The sequence below is a fragment of the Dermacentor albipictus genome, chromosome 1 (assembly GCF_038994185.2).
Source record: "Dermacentor albipictus isolate Rhodes 1998 colony chromosome 1, USDA_Dalb.pri_finalv2, whole genome shotgun sequence".
In the NCBI taxonomy this organism is placed as follows: domain Eukaryota; kingdom Metazoa; phylum Arthropoda; class Arachnida; order Ixodida; family Ixodidae; genus Dermacentor; species Dermacentor albipictus.
Window position 1 is genome coordinate 166,500,767 of NC_091821.1, and position 16,954 is coordinate 166,517,720.

General features: G+C 38.8%; 1 protein-coding gene across 21 annotated transcripts in view; it reads right to left on the reverse strand.

Annotated features, from left to right (window-relative positions):
- Positions 1-16,954, reverse strand: part of LOC135911558 (uncharacterized) — a 412,939-nt gene that overhangs the window by 297,121 nt on the left and 98,864 nt on the right. For all 21 annotated transcript variants that reach the window (XM_070528859.1, XM_070528854.1, XM_070528861.1 and 18 more), the window contains exons 2-8: positions 14,183-14,284; positions 12,094-12,192; positions 7,153-7,350; positions 6,902-7,087; positions 4,720-4,818; positions 980-1,078; positions 354-452 (exon numbers count right to left, since the gene is read on the reverse strand). In XM_070528859.1, the coding sequence (XP_070384960.1) occupies positions 354-452; positions 980-1,078; positions 4,720-4,818; positions 6,902-7,087; positions 7,153-7,350; positions 12,094-12,192; positions 14,183-14,284 (882 nt within the window). The remainder of the gene's footprint in view (positions 1-353; positions 453-979; positions 1,079-4,719; positions 4,819-6,901; positions 7,088-7,152; positions 7,351-12,093; positions 12,193-14,182; positions 14,285-16,954) is intronic.

Below are 16,954 nucleotides of genomic sequence, written 5' to 3' on the forward strand. Positions count from 1 at the left end.
CATGTTTTGCGTACTTTTGCAGTTCTTAACGCGTCTGATGACATTAGCTCTATGGTGCATTCATTGGTAACTCGATAACTACCAAGATGCCTTTCCTACTTTGAGGAATTACAGGAATGAAATTTAACTGCCCGGCCATTCCCGGAGTGGGAATGGGCTAAGTTTATTTCATTCCGAGGAATGGAATTGCGGCAAGTTCTAATTTCCTGTAATGGAATTGGAATGGAATGGGGGGCCATTCCGCAACACTGCTTCCAAGTCACATAACCTCACTTTTCTCTAGAGTCACTGGTGAGTGGATATCCTCCTTCTAGAGATATGATGATCCAATACTAATGCCCATCTGTTCTTACCTTGGTCTTTGCTGTAATGGGAGCATTCTTCTCAAGCAGTTGCTCAACTACTTGGTCATGGCCACTACGGGCTGCACAGTGCAATGGCGTTAGTCCATCCTGGATCAAAAAACAACACATAACAGCAAGTTAAGGTGACACTTTCAGTTGTTAGCACACAGAAGACGCAAAATATAGTTAAAGAAGCTTTATACCAAAAAGGAAAAAAAAAAGAAAGTGTACTATCATTCCCACCCCACTTTTGTCATCAGAAGACATCACCAAGAGCAAGAGAGAAGTAACGGTGTGCACCATACTTCCGTAGAAGAGAGACCCCGCTTCAAGGCAGTATGGAAGCAGGGCAAGAGGGCACTCATTTCACTGACATTGTGTTCCATTGTACCCATTTTTTTTTTTTTCACATGCAATCCACACAAAAAACTCTAATCAACAGTTTGTGCATGATCATCTGTAGATAATACTTTTCTCCTGACATGTTAGCTAACAAGGATGCTGCAAGTGTACGACAGAAAAAAAATTATTCCACTAAATGCAAACATGTTGCAAGTGACAAAGTATTTATTTTACACACCACACGTAGAAAATGCAAAAATGTTTAAATGCAAACACATGCAAGCATGACTTACCCTTGTGGAGGCATCAATTTTTGCTCCCTTTTCAAGCAACAGCTTCACCATGTTGCTTTTTCCCCATTTTGCAGCCACATGTAATGGTGTTATTTGGTGCTGTGGAAAAGTTACATCAAGAAAATGTCAGCATAAAATAATTTTACATCATTTCTTTAAGAAGTTGACATTGCATCGGCCCTACCCCGCATATACTGTAAGACCTTAACAGTCGACTTCCATAAAATCGACTATTGAAAATGTGCAAAATTAGTTTGAATTATTTAATGTTCAATTCAGAAGTGTTTAAAAAGGACGAGCGCCTATTGCGAGTATCAACAGGGTTGATTGAACAGGCAGGTTGAATTCACGAATACCAAGGTAACTTAAATTGACTGGCATCAAGGAATATTGACAAAGCTAGTAATCACTGAACAATAATATAAAAGAAAATTAGACAACAGCAGCTAAATTCTTTGGTATCTGTGTTTAATACTTTTCTGTATCTATTCTCCTCTCTTACCCTAAAGAAGACCTAGAAGCCACCCTTCCTTTAGGAATCTTATACATGCATACATTTCTATCAACAGCGACTCTATGTGACATAAATTATGACACACAAAATGCAAAAATCTCAACAGAGACAACAAACTTTTCTCAGAGCAAATGGCTAGCTAGACCTTATTCACCTACTCTTCTGCCAAGTTTTATTTGTTTCCCCCTTATTTGGCCTAGAGAAATTGATCGATTTGATCGACTGAGCCACAGTGAACCAAATACAGGAAAACAATTCGAAATTCAGGATGTCACACACACATATCAGCACCGGGGTATCGCACAATATTTTTAAAAATTAGAGGTGGGTGAATATAACTTTTTTTTAATGCAAATTGAATAAAAATATTAAGTATCAAATACTCAAATTCAGATGCATGTACCTGTTTACAACAGGAATATTTATTTCTTTATATTTATAGGTACCACACCTGTACTGGCTAGTACAAAAAAGACAGCTATAGGCGGACAAACCAGTTTTAAACAGATCATTACTAATTGTCACTATAAACTGCATGAATAGCCTGTCAGCATCTTCATAGCTTGGTTGCAAAGAAGCTTTCTATGAAAGAATGACTGATTCACAAAAATTTCAAACAAATGGTTGCCGATAAACAATCAGAAGTTCTGGAAAAAGAAAATAAGAAAGAGCTGCTTAAGGACTTGTGTACCATACACGCATGTAAAAGGGCTTGGCGAGGAAAAGTCACTTATCGTAGCATAAAAGATAAAAATTATACACGACTAGACCGCCAAGAACACTAAATGACAGACAACAAGCAAAACTTGCAAGTTGTTATATAGGCTGTTATATAGCTATAGGCGGACAAACCAGTTTTAAACAGATCACTACTAATTGTCATTATAAACTGCATGAATAGCCTGTCAGCATCTTCATAGCTTGGTTGCAAACAAGCTTTCTATGAAAGAATGACTGATTTACAAAAATTTCAAACAAATGGTTGCCAATAAACAATCAGAAGTTCTGGAAAAAGAAAATAAGAAAGAGCTGCTTAAGGACTTGTGTACCATACATGCATGTAAAAGGGCTTGGCGAGAAAAAGTCACTTATCGTGGCATAAAAGATAAAAATTATACATGACTAGACCGCCAAGAACACTAAATGACAGACAACAAGCAAAACTTGCAAGTTGTTATATAGGCTTTCACCACGAAAACGATAATACTTGCATTATCCATTTTGATTTTTGCATTCCTTCGATAACTTCTGTCGTTTCACTTCTAATCATTCGAAATACTTTTACTAATTCAGAATGCAAACTACTAGGACAAAAATGAAGGACACAGGGCTGTGTCCTGTTCGTTCTCGTGCCTTTGTCCTAGTGGTTCACACTCCGAATTAGCCATGCTTCCATACCAACTGTCCCCTTTTTTGCATTTGAAATACTTTGTTTAGTAGATGGAGAACAGTAACAAGACTAAGTCAGTTGTGAAATATATGGTTAGTTTCGGATATTCGAAAATACCAAATAGCTCCTTTTCAAATATGAATACAAATAGTTAGTGTGTAATATTCAATTCGCATTCAAAACTTTGACCTTCATTATTTCTTCTGCTAATCAATCTCTTGTGATATTAATGAGAATAAAGTTTTGAAATAATACTTTATTAGTCTAAAGTGATTCATTTTTTTCTCTTTATTGTCCCTTTAAGAAATAACAGTCATCAATAGCATCTTTAAGTGGCAAACTGCGAGCCCACATGTGAACCTACGCATGGAATAAAAGAAGCCGAATCGACAAGCGATAATTCATTTTGCTTCTCCCAGGACTTCCCAGTATATTACATGGCTAGTTAAATATGTTAGAACCTATGGGCCCTTTCATTTCATTAGAAATGCGTACACAGATTCCAATTTTATAAGTGCAAGTACAGATTTCTTTTTGCACACGTATGCACCATTTGTATCACAGGTGCCTAATGAATGCCGCCTATAATATGGATACTCTCTTGCTGGAAAGGGAAAATCTCACAGGAAATTTCTACACATCCACAAACAGATTGTACAAATAATTGGCATGCAGAAGCGAAAAAGATCACAAGGAATCAAAAACAGAAAGAATGTAAAAGGCAAACAAAACCAAGGAACTCGTGGCAACTAAGCAAATGTCTAAATACAGGCAGGAACAAGTTGACTAGCACTGCAGTTTCTGAAGTGTGTATAACTTTCAGTTAATGGCTACATACCATATAGACTCGTGTAAGGGCCGCACCCCCAACTTGGCAGGGCAAAATTTCGGGGGAAAAAATTATATCAGAGAAGCAATCACATTCGATGCCCAGATGCTGCACATGCGCATCGGCAAATTTTTGCGCACTGCGTACTTCCACGTGCCACCACTAGATGGCGAGAGCTGCACATTCACCTCTGATGCAATGGTACATCCGAGGATGGGGGGGGGGTGAAGGGGGGGGTGCAGAAGCCACCAGCTGCACCGGCAACATTTTGATCAAACGGTTCAGTCCCATGCAAGGATCACACCTCATCAGAATTGTGAAAAAAGATGCGGCCCTTACACAAGTCTACAGGGTAAGTCATGCTGTGCATCCTTGTAATTGCATGCAGTGCTTCTTCGATCACCTTGACCTTTCCATAACTTTATCACCTTTTATCTGTGTGGTGCAAGAGATACATACGTACCTATAACCTCCCTGTTTCCCCTTTTCTTTTTTTTTTTTCTCTCCATATCAGCACAGGCCCACACGTACATAACGACGGGTAAATGTGAATTCATTCATACAATCTTGTTAAACCATCAAATTCACAAAGATAGCCAGATTAACTTTCAATTTAGACAAAATCACACTTCCTAAAGTCATGATTTCAAACATGACATCAGGTAATCAAAAAAAGTGGATACGGGTGTAATTTAATAGTGAATGTCACATTGATAAGTCCACCAGCTGGTATAAATGTATTCTGCATCTCTCAAATGTGTGCTGCTGATGCACATGTGAAGCCAGAGAAGTGATGTTGAATGAGACAACGAATGTCAAAATCCTGCAACTCCTAGATTTCATAGTGTAAAGAATTAGGGTACAAGTCTAAAGAAAAAGCACGAAAAGACGGCCCTCACAATGCAAAACTTTGACAGTACAGCTAAGGCATTATCATTTCTTTACATCCTGAATACATAAAATGTGTCACAAGAATTTTGGGCAAGGCACTTTTGAATCTTACTTACCTTTGCTGGAAAGTTAACATCAGCTCCCTTTTCCAGCAGGAGAGATGCAATGTTACTGTTGCCATAATGAGCAGCTATGTGAAGTGGAGTGAACCCACTCTGCAATATCAGCAAATATGAACAAAAGCACAGTGTTAATGAGCCAAACATGAAGTAGGAGATTAGGTAATTGACAGGAAAAGAAAAAAAAGTCAAATTTTCTGTTGATACTTTTTTTTTTCTCTTTGTATCCTACATTTTTTTACTTATGCAGCTTCGAGAAAACATAAAACCTTTGAAGTGCAAGCAGAGATTTCAGGTTGTGCACTGAGGATTCTATTGTATCCTCAGTTCTTCAAAAGCCAAGAGGTTGTTAAGGAGCACTCTCATCCTCACTTTCTCACTTTCCCCAGTTGTGGAGCACCGGCAGGACAACATGAACTCAGCAGCAATGTGCCACAGCAGTTCCTCTGGACATATGTGCAGTCACTTAAAAAATAAACTTAACAGGTTCCACATGCAACAGTTTTTATTACAGGCCCAATGATCTTGCACAAACAAACGCATTGGGCCGCTCTTGCTCTAAAGGCTAAAAAAATACAGCTCTGTTTCTATTGTAGATGTAGTGTTTCTGGCTAGAAACACTTGTAACAATCCCAACTGCACTTTTAATAAAATCAACTGTAATGTGATCAGAGTCCCAAGAGCTCCCAACTAGGTTATTTAGGCTGCCGTTATGCTATCTGCCTCTCGACAAGGTGGCCACAAAATTAAATTAGCAATAATTCCTCACACTACTGTAAGCTCTGCATTTTACCACATTCACGCTAACAAATTGCAGGTCAAGGGAGCAAAAAGCTGACGAACAGTAGTATCGAAGCAGAACAGTACAGTACTAGCATCATACCGTGCAATTCACTCGTAATGGTAACCAGATAATCTGTTTAAATGTTTACGGTCATATCTCGACAAACATTAAACCTGCCACCCAAGGACATTCATACAATTTTGTAAGGGCAGAACTTTTCTCACATTATCTTTGAAGGGTGTGGTGCTAAATAAGTGCACCTTTCAGAATGGCTCAGTCTTGCGATAATTTACATTAGCTTGCACTGCACCTTTGAAGAAATTATGTCCCATGAAAGAACTGCAGAAAAGAAAACTTTTACTCTAATATTTAGGCAACAGCAAAATGAAATGATGTGATATGCGTTAGGCATGCAAAAAGAGTATGTAATCTGTGCTTGGTTATTATACAGCAGCAACTTGACAATCTCACTGTGAACTGCATCTAGCCCACATACTGTCACTTCATAATTTCATGATTGTATAAAACTGCTGGGTGCATTCCTGTGTCTGCTAATAACCAGTCCATGAATATTTGCCATTATTTACGCAGAATACTTTCACTACATCATTTTATTTTATGTAATATTTTCCCAAAGGACAGCTTTCCAGAGCCTAGGATTTCACCTTGATATCTGATATGTGTTAGATAAAATCATCACTATGTATACTTTATTTGTGCATAGAGGCAATGTGGAAGGCGACAGTTATAAACAAGCTGATTATTATAACTTAGATGCATTCCTTATAATGTGTCACCACAGAGTGGAATAATATTATATTACATTTATAAAAATCCACTACATATCCCACTACATTGTGGGATGCAGTGCATCCTAAAATAGTGGAATGCACTGTAGTAGTATGTTGTTGTTTTCTAAACCACAGCAATTATTATTTAATTAAAGTGTTCTACTTTATCCAGGCACACAGACATATAAAGGTAAAAAGAAAAAGCAGTCAATGCATATAATAGAAAGTTTCGTGGAAGATATAATACATGGTCAGTCTTTGGTTTTCCACAAAACTTTCTTTTACATGGCTATGCACACTTCAACACTGCACGCATGAGGTGAAAGTTCAGTGGACAGAAGAAATGGCCAGCCTTATACTCCACACAACTTTTGTCCACTTGCACAATGCTGAGTGAGCTGACATTACTTCTCTTCTCACTGAGTTTAAGGGCAAAAACTAATTACACATAGAGGATAATGACTTATCGCTGTTAGATTCATCACTTACAATCTACAGCATGACGGACTAAAATCAATACCACAGGTTTTCACTGTGCAAAACACCCAGTAAACAAAGACCCCTTGCAGAAAATGGCTCAGCAGCTAGATAACGTAGACGAGACCTTAGAAGTCACATCAGGATTGTGTTCGCTGTGTAGCAGCAGAGCAGCTGCTTTGCAGTCGTCCTTTTTGGAAGCAATGTGCAGGGCTGGTAAGCGGACTTTCCCCCGAGCATCATTCTCGAGCAGAACTGCCACCACCTTGTCATGCCCTTGTTGCAATGCCACTGCCAGAGGGGTAAAGCCATCCTGAAAGCAGCAAAAGTGACACCAATCAGAGCACACCCACTCCCCAAAGTTGCAGTAAGCCTTACTTCTGTGGCGAGGCTCTGATTGGCGCCATTGGCCAGGAGGAAACGAACCACTCCATCGTGGTTCTCCTGGGCGGCCATGTACAAAGGTGTGAAGCCATTCTGCGACTGCACGTTGACATTGGCTTGCTTCTGCACCAGCAGCTTCACCACCTCTTCTTGGCCTGCCAGCGACGCTATGTGCAGAGCACTGTTGCCTTTCTGTGAAAAAAAAAAAAAAGAGGATTTAAAAATGAGTGATGCCCTTTTCTGAGAAACATGTGGCTGGAAAAATCATTTCTGTCAATACTGAAGGTATCTCAATGAAATATGTTATGTTTGCATGAACTACTTTTGTTTGTTGTTTCTATTAAATTAGCTGAAGATCACTTTCATAACTTCACAAATGTATTTACCTTAAGAAAGGTATGCTCACTGAAAGGTTTGCGGTTCCTTATCAGGTGTAAGGGAACATTTAGTGCTTTCTATGAGCCACAGAAAGCTAAAAAAAAATGCAACCCAGTGCAAAAAAAAATTTACATGTTACAACTTTACCCCTTTCAGGGCCAATGACGTTAATATACGGCACTGTAAACAAGTCCAAAATGGTTGATGCCATATATTTACGGCGCCATCTGTACATTTAAAAAGTGAGCCTATTTCCTAACTTTTTTCTTTCTTGGCACGTGCTACCACTATGCTGGAATACAGGGAATTTTTGTTTTTTCGTGCCTCGCTCTTTCAGTTTTCGTTGCATGGTTTGTTGTAGAGCTAGTATATTTGCTCCGGCGCATCTATATACTACCGCTCGTGCATTGGCGCACACGGGGGTGGGCGGCGGTTAGTTTGAGTTTTGTTCCGCAGGCGCTTGCAGGCGCTTGTTCTTGCACTCGCAAAATTGATGGCTATCTCGTTACTAATCGCTCAAAGGGTGACCGCCTGTTACTCACTTGTTTATTGCTCACAGGAGTGCACATACGAAAGATGCCGCAGCGCATGCGTTTCCTTCTTTTTTTTTTTTGAGACTGCCAAAAACTAATTGCCTTTGGTTAGCGATAAGATGAAGATTAGTGAAAGTTTGTCACGCATTTTTCTTTGCTTTTTTGATGGGCACACAACCACACAGTTTTCTTGAGTGCGCTCACCTGCGCAGTTCGATTAAGCTATGGACATAAATATTAGTATAAGAGCAGGAACATTTGAGACTTTCGAAATATTCTAGTGTGTGCATTTTCTAAGCCTTGAGCTATGCATATAACAATGCATCAAATTTTTAAAAGGTTATTTTCTTTTTTTATTGTTGTTATTCATGTATAAACAGTACGTATATACAAACGCAAAATTTTTTTCTCACTTTACGGTCAACCTAGAAAAATTACAGTAATTTTTTTCGAAACAGATCCCTCTGAAGAATTTAAATCTGCAATAAAAAAAATCGACCCTGAAAGGGTTAGTAAACAATATTTTAGCTCTAAGCCTCCTTTTCAAGCCAAACATTATTGTTTTTGTTTACAACTGCCTGATGAAAGCTACTGAAAATTGAAATATGCTTTAATTGCACTCTGCAGAAGTTTCTGTATACACGAGGGCAAATTGGAAAGTCCTTACCCCAATTTCTTTTTAGCTAAATTACGACTGTAAATGCGAAGTCAACATATTGATTCCCAGTAGTGGACCTTTCTTGGACTAACCCAGCCTTATCTGCCATTAGCTCCGCGGCACAGTGCTGCTGTCAGTTGTTAAAGATGGCAGTTGTTTTTCACACATTCATGGCATACGGGCAACGAAGTGTGATTCGTTTTCTATGGAGGAAGGGACAAACGCCCATCGAAATCCACAGGGAAATGCAGCCCACATATGGGGAAAGGTGTGTCCCTTTGAGAAGTGTGAGGTGGTGGTGTTGCGAGTTCGCAAAAGGCCATGAAGGCTTGGATGACAATGAGCATTTGGAGAGGCAGCGTGCGTCGCTGACCGACAACATTTCTCAAAGTTAGTGCCGAGATGGGACAAATGTTTGAACCGGTGTGGGGACTATGTGGAAAAACAGTGTAAGGTACATAGAATAGCACATATATTTGAAATAACCTGTATGCACCTTATTTTGGCTAATAAAAAATAGGAGCAATGACTTTCTTATTTGCCTTCGTACATGCCAAATTTGACTGAAATTCGCTAACATGAACACATTTTAGTGCACACAAATACTGATATTGACACAAAACAGTGAACAGAAGAAAAACACGCATGTTTAGCGAGGAATTTACTATGACAACATAATGGCAATACATGTCAAAACTGCATAAAGTTCTGGCCAATGAATCTATAAACCCAAAATTTTAAAAAATCTTGCAGAATTTCTTGCTTGCAGCCTCTTTAAAACAAGCTCGCCCCCCATCACACTGAGGCGATGTGCATTTGCCTCAGCTGTCTGCTTTGTAGACACCCTTAGGTTGCATTGTGTGTGATCTCTCTGTTTGCTGTTTGTTTGAACTTGCCTTGCGGCACTTAATGCCATCTTTGGCGTCCTTTGTGCCACCACTAATGACTGAGATCAGAGATACTGAGTTTCTTCATATGCCTCCATTGTGTCCAGGAAGAACAATGAGTACTGCACAACACGTACTTCAGCGCACAGCCTAGTAAGCAGGAGTTCAGCACACATGCGTGATTCCATCTGCCATCTCTTACCTCAACGCATAAGTGTTCTGTGGAAAGTACATCTAAATATAGTCTGCCCAAATAAGCGCGGGGACACTCAAATGCAGGAATTTGAGCGCTCCCACTTTCAAATTTGGGTGTGGCTGTGGACAGGCAGCAGCTAGGTGTGTCAAGCGCAGGAAAACAAAAGAAAACAGGCATAAGATGTCTGCCTATACAACATTCCTTACTACCATATAAGCAGCCCCTCCAGTGCATCCCTGAAGAATTCACACTTCCAAGTACAGCATGCACTGTCAAAAGCTACACTTCACCAAATATGGAGCGATAATTTAATAATGACACTACAGAAAACGTGTCTCATTCACCATTATGAGCACACACAATGCAGCCAGCATCATCATCGTTATTATTATTATTATTATTATTATTATTATTATTATTATTATTATTATTATTATTATTATTATTATTATTATTATTATTATTATTATTATTATTATTATTATTATTATCTGCAAAGCAAGGTAGAGAGCACTGGCATCTACAAAAGAAACAAAAGGAGCCTATTCCTAGTTGCGCAAGTTTAGTGACAGCAAGGAAAACTGTTAAATTAATGACCATTCACAATTCTTTGGCTAATTACAACATAATTTTTGCACCCATGAACAAGTGCACTGCACTGAAACATCTAGAATTGGTATTCTTACCGCAATTATATTTTTAATGATTACTTATAAAAAGAAAAATTGCTGAACATGTTTGGTTAATGATTAGTTATAAATGAAGCCTTATCTGCATGCATCATTACTATCCTGGAATCCTCCAAAAGGCAGAAGAGTCAATCTGTTGTACACTGCTTAAGGACTTCCAGAAATACATTTCATTTCTTCATGAACATCTAGCCTTTAAGTAGTTAAAAAATGTGCCACCTGCAGCAGAGAAACCTGTCATTCTACCATCTTTCCCGTTTGGCTTGTTTCAAACTATGCTGTTCCTAAACATTTGCACAATGCACATCAATTTCAAAAGTAAACTAAAAGACTTTCAGCAGAAATAATGGTTAAGAAAGAACAACCTCAATAAGCTTTAGCACATCTATGCAAATTCTTAGTAGGCATAAATTAAGAACAATGTGAGCTGTCAGAACTGTTTAACCCTAAAGGTCCCACAAGGATTTCCAAATTTAACCTTTATCTGATGCTGAAGTTTTCAGAGAAATCACTCAAGTCTGCTTACGCAAAGACCATCAGAAAACTTGAGGCTTTCCACCAACTACTGCAACATCCTGGGCACCCACACTTCCAAGGTTACTTGCAACATTGTGAATTATTTGGACTTCACCACATGACGTTCAAACGACCCAGTTATGTGCACTGGGTCCACTTGCTATCCGCAGCATTTCACCTCGATACTTATATTCTGCTACCTGTGAGGATTCTTTGCAAATACATTTATGAACATCATCACCAGCAATGCCCAATGTAGACTGTCACCAATGATTAAGTTCCCTCTAGTGAACTGTACAGAGGATGACACAGCAAGGCATAAACAAGCTCATAACAGATGATGCTATAACGCTATGAAAATGCAGGAAGAGCATAAAAGAAAACTCAATTTAAATGGCATTGAACAGATTAATCAGCTCTCATGGATTTAGTACAAACAAGCAACACAGATTCACAAACGTTTCCAGCAGAAAAGTTTAATATTTAAAAACTCCAACTAACTGAAATGAGGATACGAATGTGGATGTGTGCACTGATGGGGGATGATGATGGGGGATGTAACACAGCAGACATTAGAATCAATGTTCAATGGAAAAGACAAATCCTCTGGCCGTGTACTGCTGCAATACCACTTGGAAGAAGCATACAGAGAAGTTGAGGACAAAAGGAAACAAGGTTGGCCAAAGGTGACAAGGTAGCAGGACCAAGAAGCCAATGGTCCAAATCAGGATTCAAGGAGCTAACGTGAAGGACAGGATAAGATGAAAAAAATTAAAATATGAAGAATAGGAAGGAACTCAAGAAAATAATGGCACACAGAAGCTCCCAAGCAGTGGGAAAAAATGTGTTGCACAAGGAAAATATACAGATGCAGTACCAGTGCAATGACACTTTGTCAATACATTTCCACAATTATTACCACACTTACATAGGAAAAAAAAAAACAAGGAAAGAAAAGCTGTGAAGTACATATTAACAGTAATTTTCATTCAAAACAAAGCAGTACTAACGAAATTAAGAGACTATCATCAATCAACACTTTTTGCCAAATAATGCCAAAGACATTGTTGATACCTACCTTCGTGGTAGCATTGACGTTAGCTCCACGCTTGAGCAGTTCACTAACCACGTTGACGTGGCCTTCCTTAGCAGCCAGGTGGAGTGCATTGAGCCCATTCTGCATATAAGTGCAACATATTACTAGTTTAGTGCTGTTACGCAACATGTTGATGCACAAGTGATTTACTCAGAATGTTTCAGCTTTTACAGTTATGTTATGGGAGATGCTGTGGTAGAGGCTTCAGAATAATTTTAACCAGCTAGGATTCTTCGACAAGCACCAACTCTTCGTGAACAGATGATCCTCCCCAGTAATCCAGCTGCAGTGAACACAATCTCATGCTCAACATCGCACTGCTTTAGCTGCCAATCACTGCTGCAAGTTGCATGGCCAAATGCATTATTTTCATTACTTCTGCACTAGAATTAAAAAACACATCCAACATGATACTACCTTCATTATATCCAATATTTGCTGTAAGTATATGAATCAATATGAGCCAAAAAGAACACAGGGATGATGCCTCTAACAGGCCAGCAAAGGGTCCCCCAGTCAATTTTAATGGCCTGTTAATGGCCTGTTCATGGCTTGCCGTACGAATATGTGGCACATGAACAACATTAAATTACACACATATGCTTTGCAGTGTCATTATTACACAACCATGGAAATGGTGTGATCATATGGGATCGGTAGGCAAGCTGAAGCCTCTGGCTAAATTGCACAAGCACATCCTAAATGTGCCATTTCAAGCTGCCGTTGCTGATTATTTGACATTTTCAGTGCCAGAATACATTTTAAGCTGCAAATGAACAAATATTCACTATGTCATAATCAATATTGTCTAAGATCTTGAATTTCGGTTTCATTCTATAGCAGTAGAATACACATTAAAATAATGCATGGATAACCAAATTTTAGATTTACTTCATCATATCTGATAATTTTTACACTGTGTTCATTATATCAAGGTTTGACACCTAGAATACACAAAGCTGCATGTCCCTAAGCCCCCTACAAACTGTTCATAAAGCAACCTCATATATGAAATTGTACACGTTTTGTATACAGGGAGTCCTAAATCTTATTAACCAGGCTTTTTAAAAAGCACTGTTGCAATCTACATAAATAAAACTAATGCAACGGCATTGTCAGTGATCTTGTACAATTTAGGGTAGTTTATTGTATTCTATTTATTCAGTTACATGCCAAGGTTACTGTGCATTCATCATTGATTTCTTCAGCTATGTTAAAACAGTCAATGAAATTAATGGTCATGGTCAAAAATCAATAATAAACGTTATAAATGAAAATTTTAAACAGATTTCTGCGACTATGTGAACATGTTAAAGATTTAGACATACTTCGAAATTATTAATGTCAGTTATTTGCACCACACTATCTACCACTTAGTCTTTTCTTCCATGCTGAACAGAAAGTAGCTAAAGTATAAAATTACACCACTGTGGCTAATCTGTCAGTCACAATAATAATCCGCACAAATTCGCTGGAAATGAAACAGCCTGACTCCTCTCCTGGTCCATCACCTAAGTGGAAGCAATTGAGCTCTACTAATCATCGGTGACAAACATCAGTGCATAACAGCTAATAAACATGGCAAAACAATGCATGCCGCTTCAAGGTGCAATACGATGCTAGAAGCGTGACTGACAGTTTGTCACAGACACGTATATAACTTCTTTCCTGTCGCACTGATACAGAATCAAGTTCCCCAATTCAAAGCCTACTTGAAGGCAGTGTGATAGCATCATGCAAGCCAACTATCACAGTATAACTTGATACTTTCACACATCTTCTATCCTAGATCGGCAAACAAATATATATTAACTATGTGAAAGGTAATGCAATGATTCTAATACTTTATCATGTAAACAAAGCCAAAAAATATCTAGGTTTCAGAAGACAAATAATTAATCTTAGCCAACCCACTAATTAGACAGAATGCCAAAAAATACTCTGAAGTGCGCAAGGTCACAGCAAACAGCCCCATATCATTTTTATAACCTGCAACTTGGATCAGTACTTATTTAAAGCCTGGCTAATTTTAGCTAGGGTCACCCTTTAACAGAGCCAGGAATCAGCTTACTGCATTGCTTGTGTTGATGTCTATGCTGCCCTTGAGGTAATCAAGCACTTTTTCCAAGTTCCCAGCACGAGCAGCCCGCAGGAAGCTGGCGTTGCCATCAGTCTGCATGAGACAAAAAAATTTCACAAGTTGCATGTTATGCCAAAAAACCCTGGCACAATAAAATGAAGCATACCTATAAGAAGTCAGTGCTGAAGCAGCCCTGCATAAATGCTTAGTAAAGCTTGGGCACTTTACATTTTGAAACAACACTCATACAGGCATGAACAACAGTTCTTTTAGCAATCAAGCAGGTTCTTTTAGCAATCAAGCAGGACCCTATATACAAGTAGATGCTAAAGAAGTGCACACAGAGTGAGCATACTGTATTTACAGCCCCTAGCACAGACTCAACCTGCCTTTTATGTTACAAGAATTACTGGAGAGAAATGCTGTGCTGCCATTCATTCATTTAAGCACATTGAGTTCAATACGATCCACCACACCTGCACCTGTCCTTCTGGTATCTTATAATAATATGCTGCTCTCAGCCAACCATCTATTCATATGCTCCAGACTGGGTTGCCAAACTCAAGTTTGTTCAGTTGTGTCATCACCTTGCCTCAATGAATTCATCAGCGCTGTGCTCTTCTTTCCATAAAGGAGAAGCCAAGATTGCTGGGATTTCTTAGCAGTAGCTAAGGCACGCAAGTGCCGATGCCATTGTGGTAAATGTGCAGGACACACACTTTGAAAATCATATTCAAGTGGGAAAAGCAGTGCTCCAGTACTACTTTGCGACAACAGTTTTTTCAAGCTTTGGAAGAAAGAACAATGCAAGGAAACTTACTGCATACTTTGACAGTGAGATCTTGTGTTTCAAAACCTATATAATATTTAAGACAATTATTCTGCTAAGAAAGTCCCAGCATCTAAATTTTTAACATCAGACTACATCTGTTTATCATTAAATTTTTTGTAAATTCTCTAAATGGCCAAGCTTAGCCGTCACACTCCTACACATGGGTGATATTTTTGTCAGTAATAGCCACTATGAAAGATTGTGTCTAATATTTCAGGCAATTAATGTTGATATCTCGGGAAACAGCCCAAAATGCTAGCATGCCGAAAGTGAGAAGAATAATGTGAACAGGAGGGGCATGATATTTAGTAACAATCCTATGATCCCAACAGACAGTGAAGCAAAGACTAGAAAAAATTTAACAGAACATTTTTTTATTATCCACAAACTGTAGAAGTATTGATAAATTATGGTTAAATTTGCAATACACCTCATATTCATAATAACGGAAAAGGGAAATGAAGGTGGGAGAAAATAACTTTTTGTCGTCACTAGGAGGTACACCTACAGCTTGCAAACACATGATATAGCTACTAAACATACTGAATTTCTGAAGCTAAAATACAAAGAAAAATCGTATGACCACTGTGAGCATGACTTACACACAACCTACAGACATGATAGCATCAGATTGTAATTTGACTATACGAGAAAACATATTTTGTTACGCAAAAACTCAAAGAAACCACTTTTCCAGCATTTCCACCATTCATAGACCGGCCACGGCATCTGCCATTTGCATGTGCCGGCATGCGAGTATATCAGGGGCCATAGAGTGGTGCGCCCAGTTCCTTGCAATACCTCCAGATGGAGCTTGCCCCACCACATCGTGGCCCACGCAAGGGGCCGCATTTCTACCAAAAAGCCTGCCTTCGTGCATAGCGTTCGGGGCCAGCATTTCCCAGTAAACATTGCAGTTATATACACTCCAGTTGCCGGAAAGCGTGGAAAGCAGTCAGGGATCTTTGAATGCTATCGTGTTCCACTCTTAAAGGTAAAGCTCAAGCGTTCTCCATCTTTTCATGTAAAAGGCTGTGCACTTATTCAGACATGCACTGCATAAGGCCTCTCCAATTTAGTAGTACTGTCTCACTCTGAATAAGTCAACAGGCCCTGCCATATGTATCACTTATTTTTCCAATATTCAGTGCTCATAAATGATGTGCACTTTTTGTTCATTGTATACAGTGCCCAAGTGGTCTCAGGAGCTTTTGCATATTAGACCAGATTGAGAACCACCAGCTCCACCACCACTATGAAAACATAAATAGTTCACCTACATCAATCCACAAATAAACCAAAATACACAGCATTAATTGAGACACATAATTTGAAAGTGCAAATGCATAATCAGAAGCAAAGTGTGGTAAAAAGCTAGTCTTTTCCCCTGTGCTGACCAGTCAATGAGATGGCCAAATTTTCCAGCAACATAAGGAACGCAGTTAATGTTCCTTTATAAAAACTCTATGGGCCCTAGCACTAAAAGGATGGTTCTCAGCAGCCTTTGGTCTGCATAAAATTATTCAGCCATAGGTAGCCGTAGCAATGATTTGACAACACTCAACCAAATGCGAATCTCAACTTAAAATTTTAAGCAGCTGATATTACAAAGAATTAATAGAGTAATAAGTGTGCAAAAACAAATTCCACTGCATTACACAATATTCACAGCTCCAATAATAAAATTATAAATAAAGGAATAAATCAATTGTACAGTTATACTCAGCAGCCAGAGATACACATAATGTTGCAAGTACCACAGAACTTCATATGATGCGAAAAGTATTAGCAAGTTTGTGGAAATTAATATCGCTCTTGAAAGCCAGAAGCAGAAATTATTGGACCAGATAGCAAGGACCAGCCATCTATGCATCACGTGAAGCAAATGCAGAGTCGGTGCTTACATTTCAGGAGCACAAGCTATCTGTAGT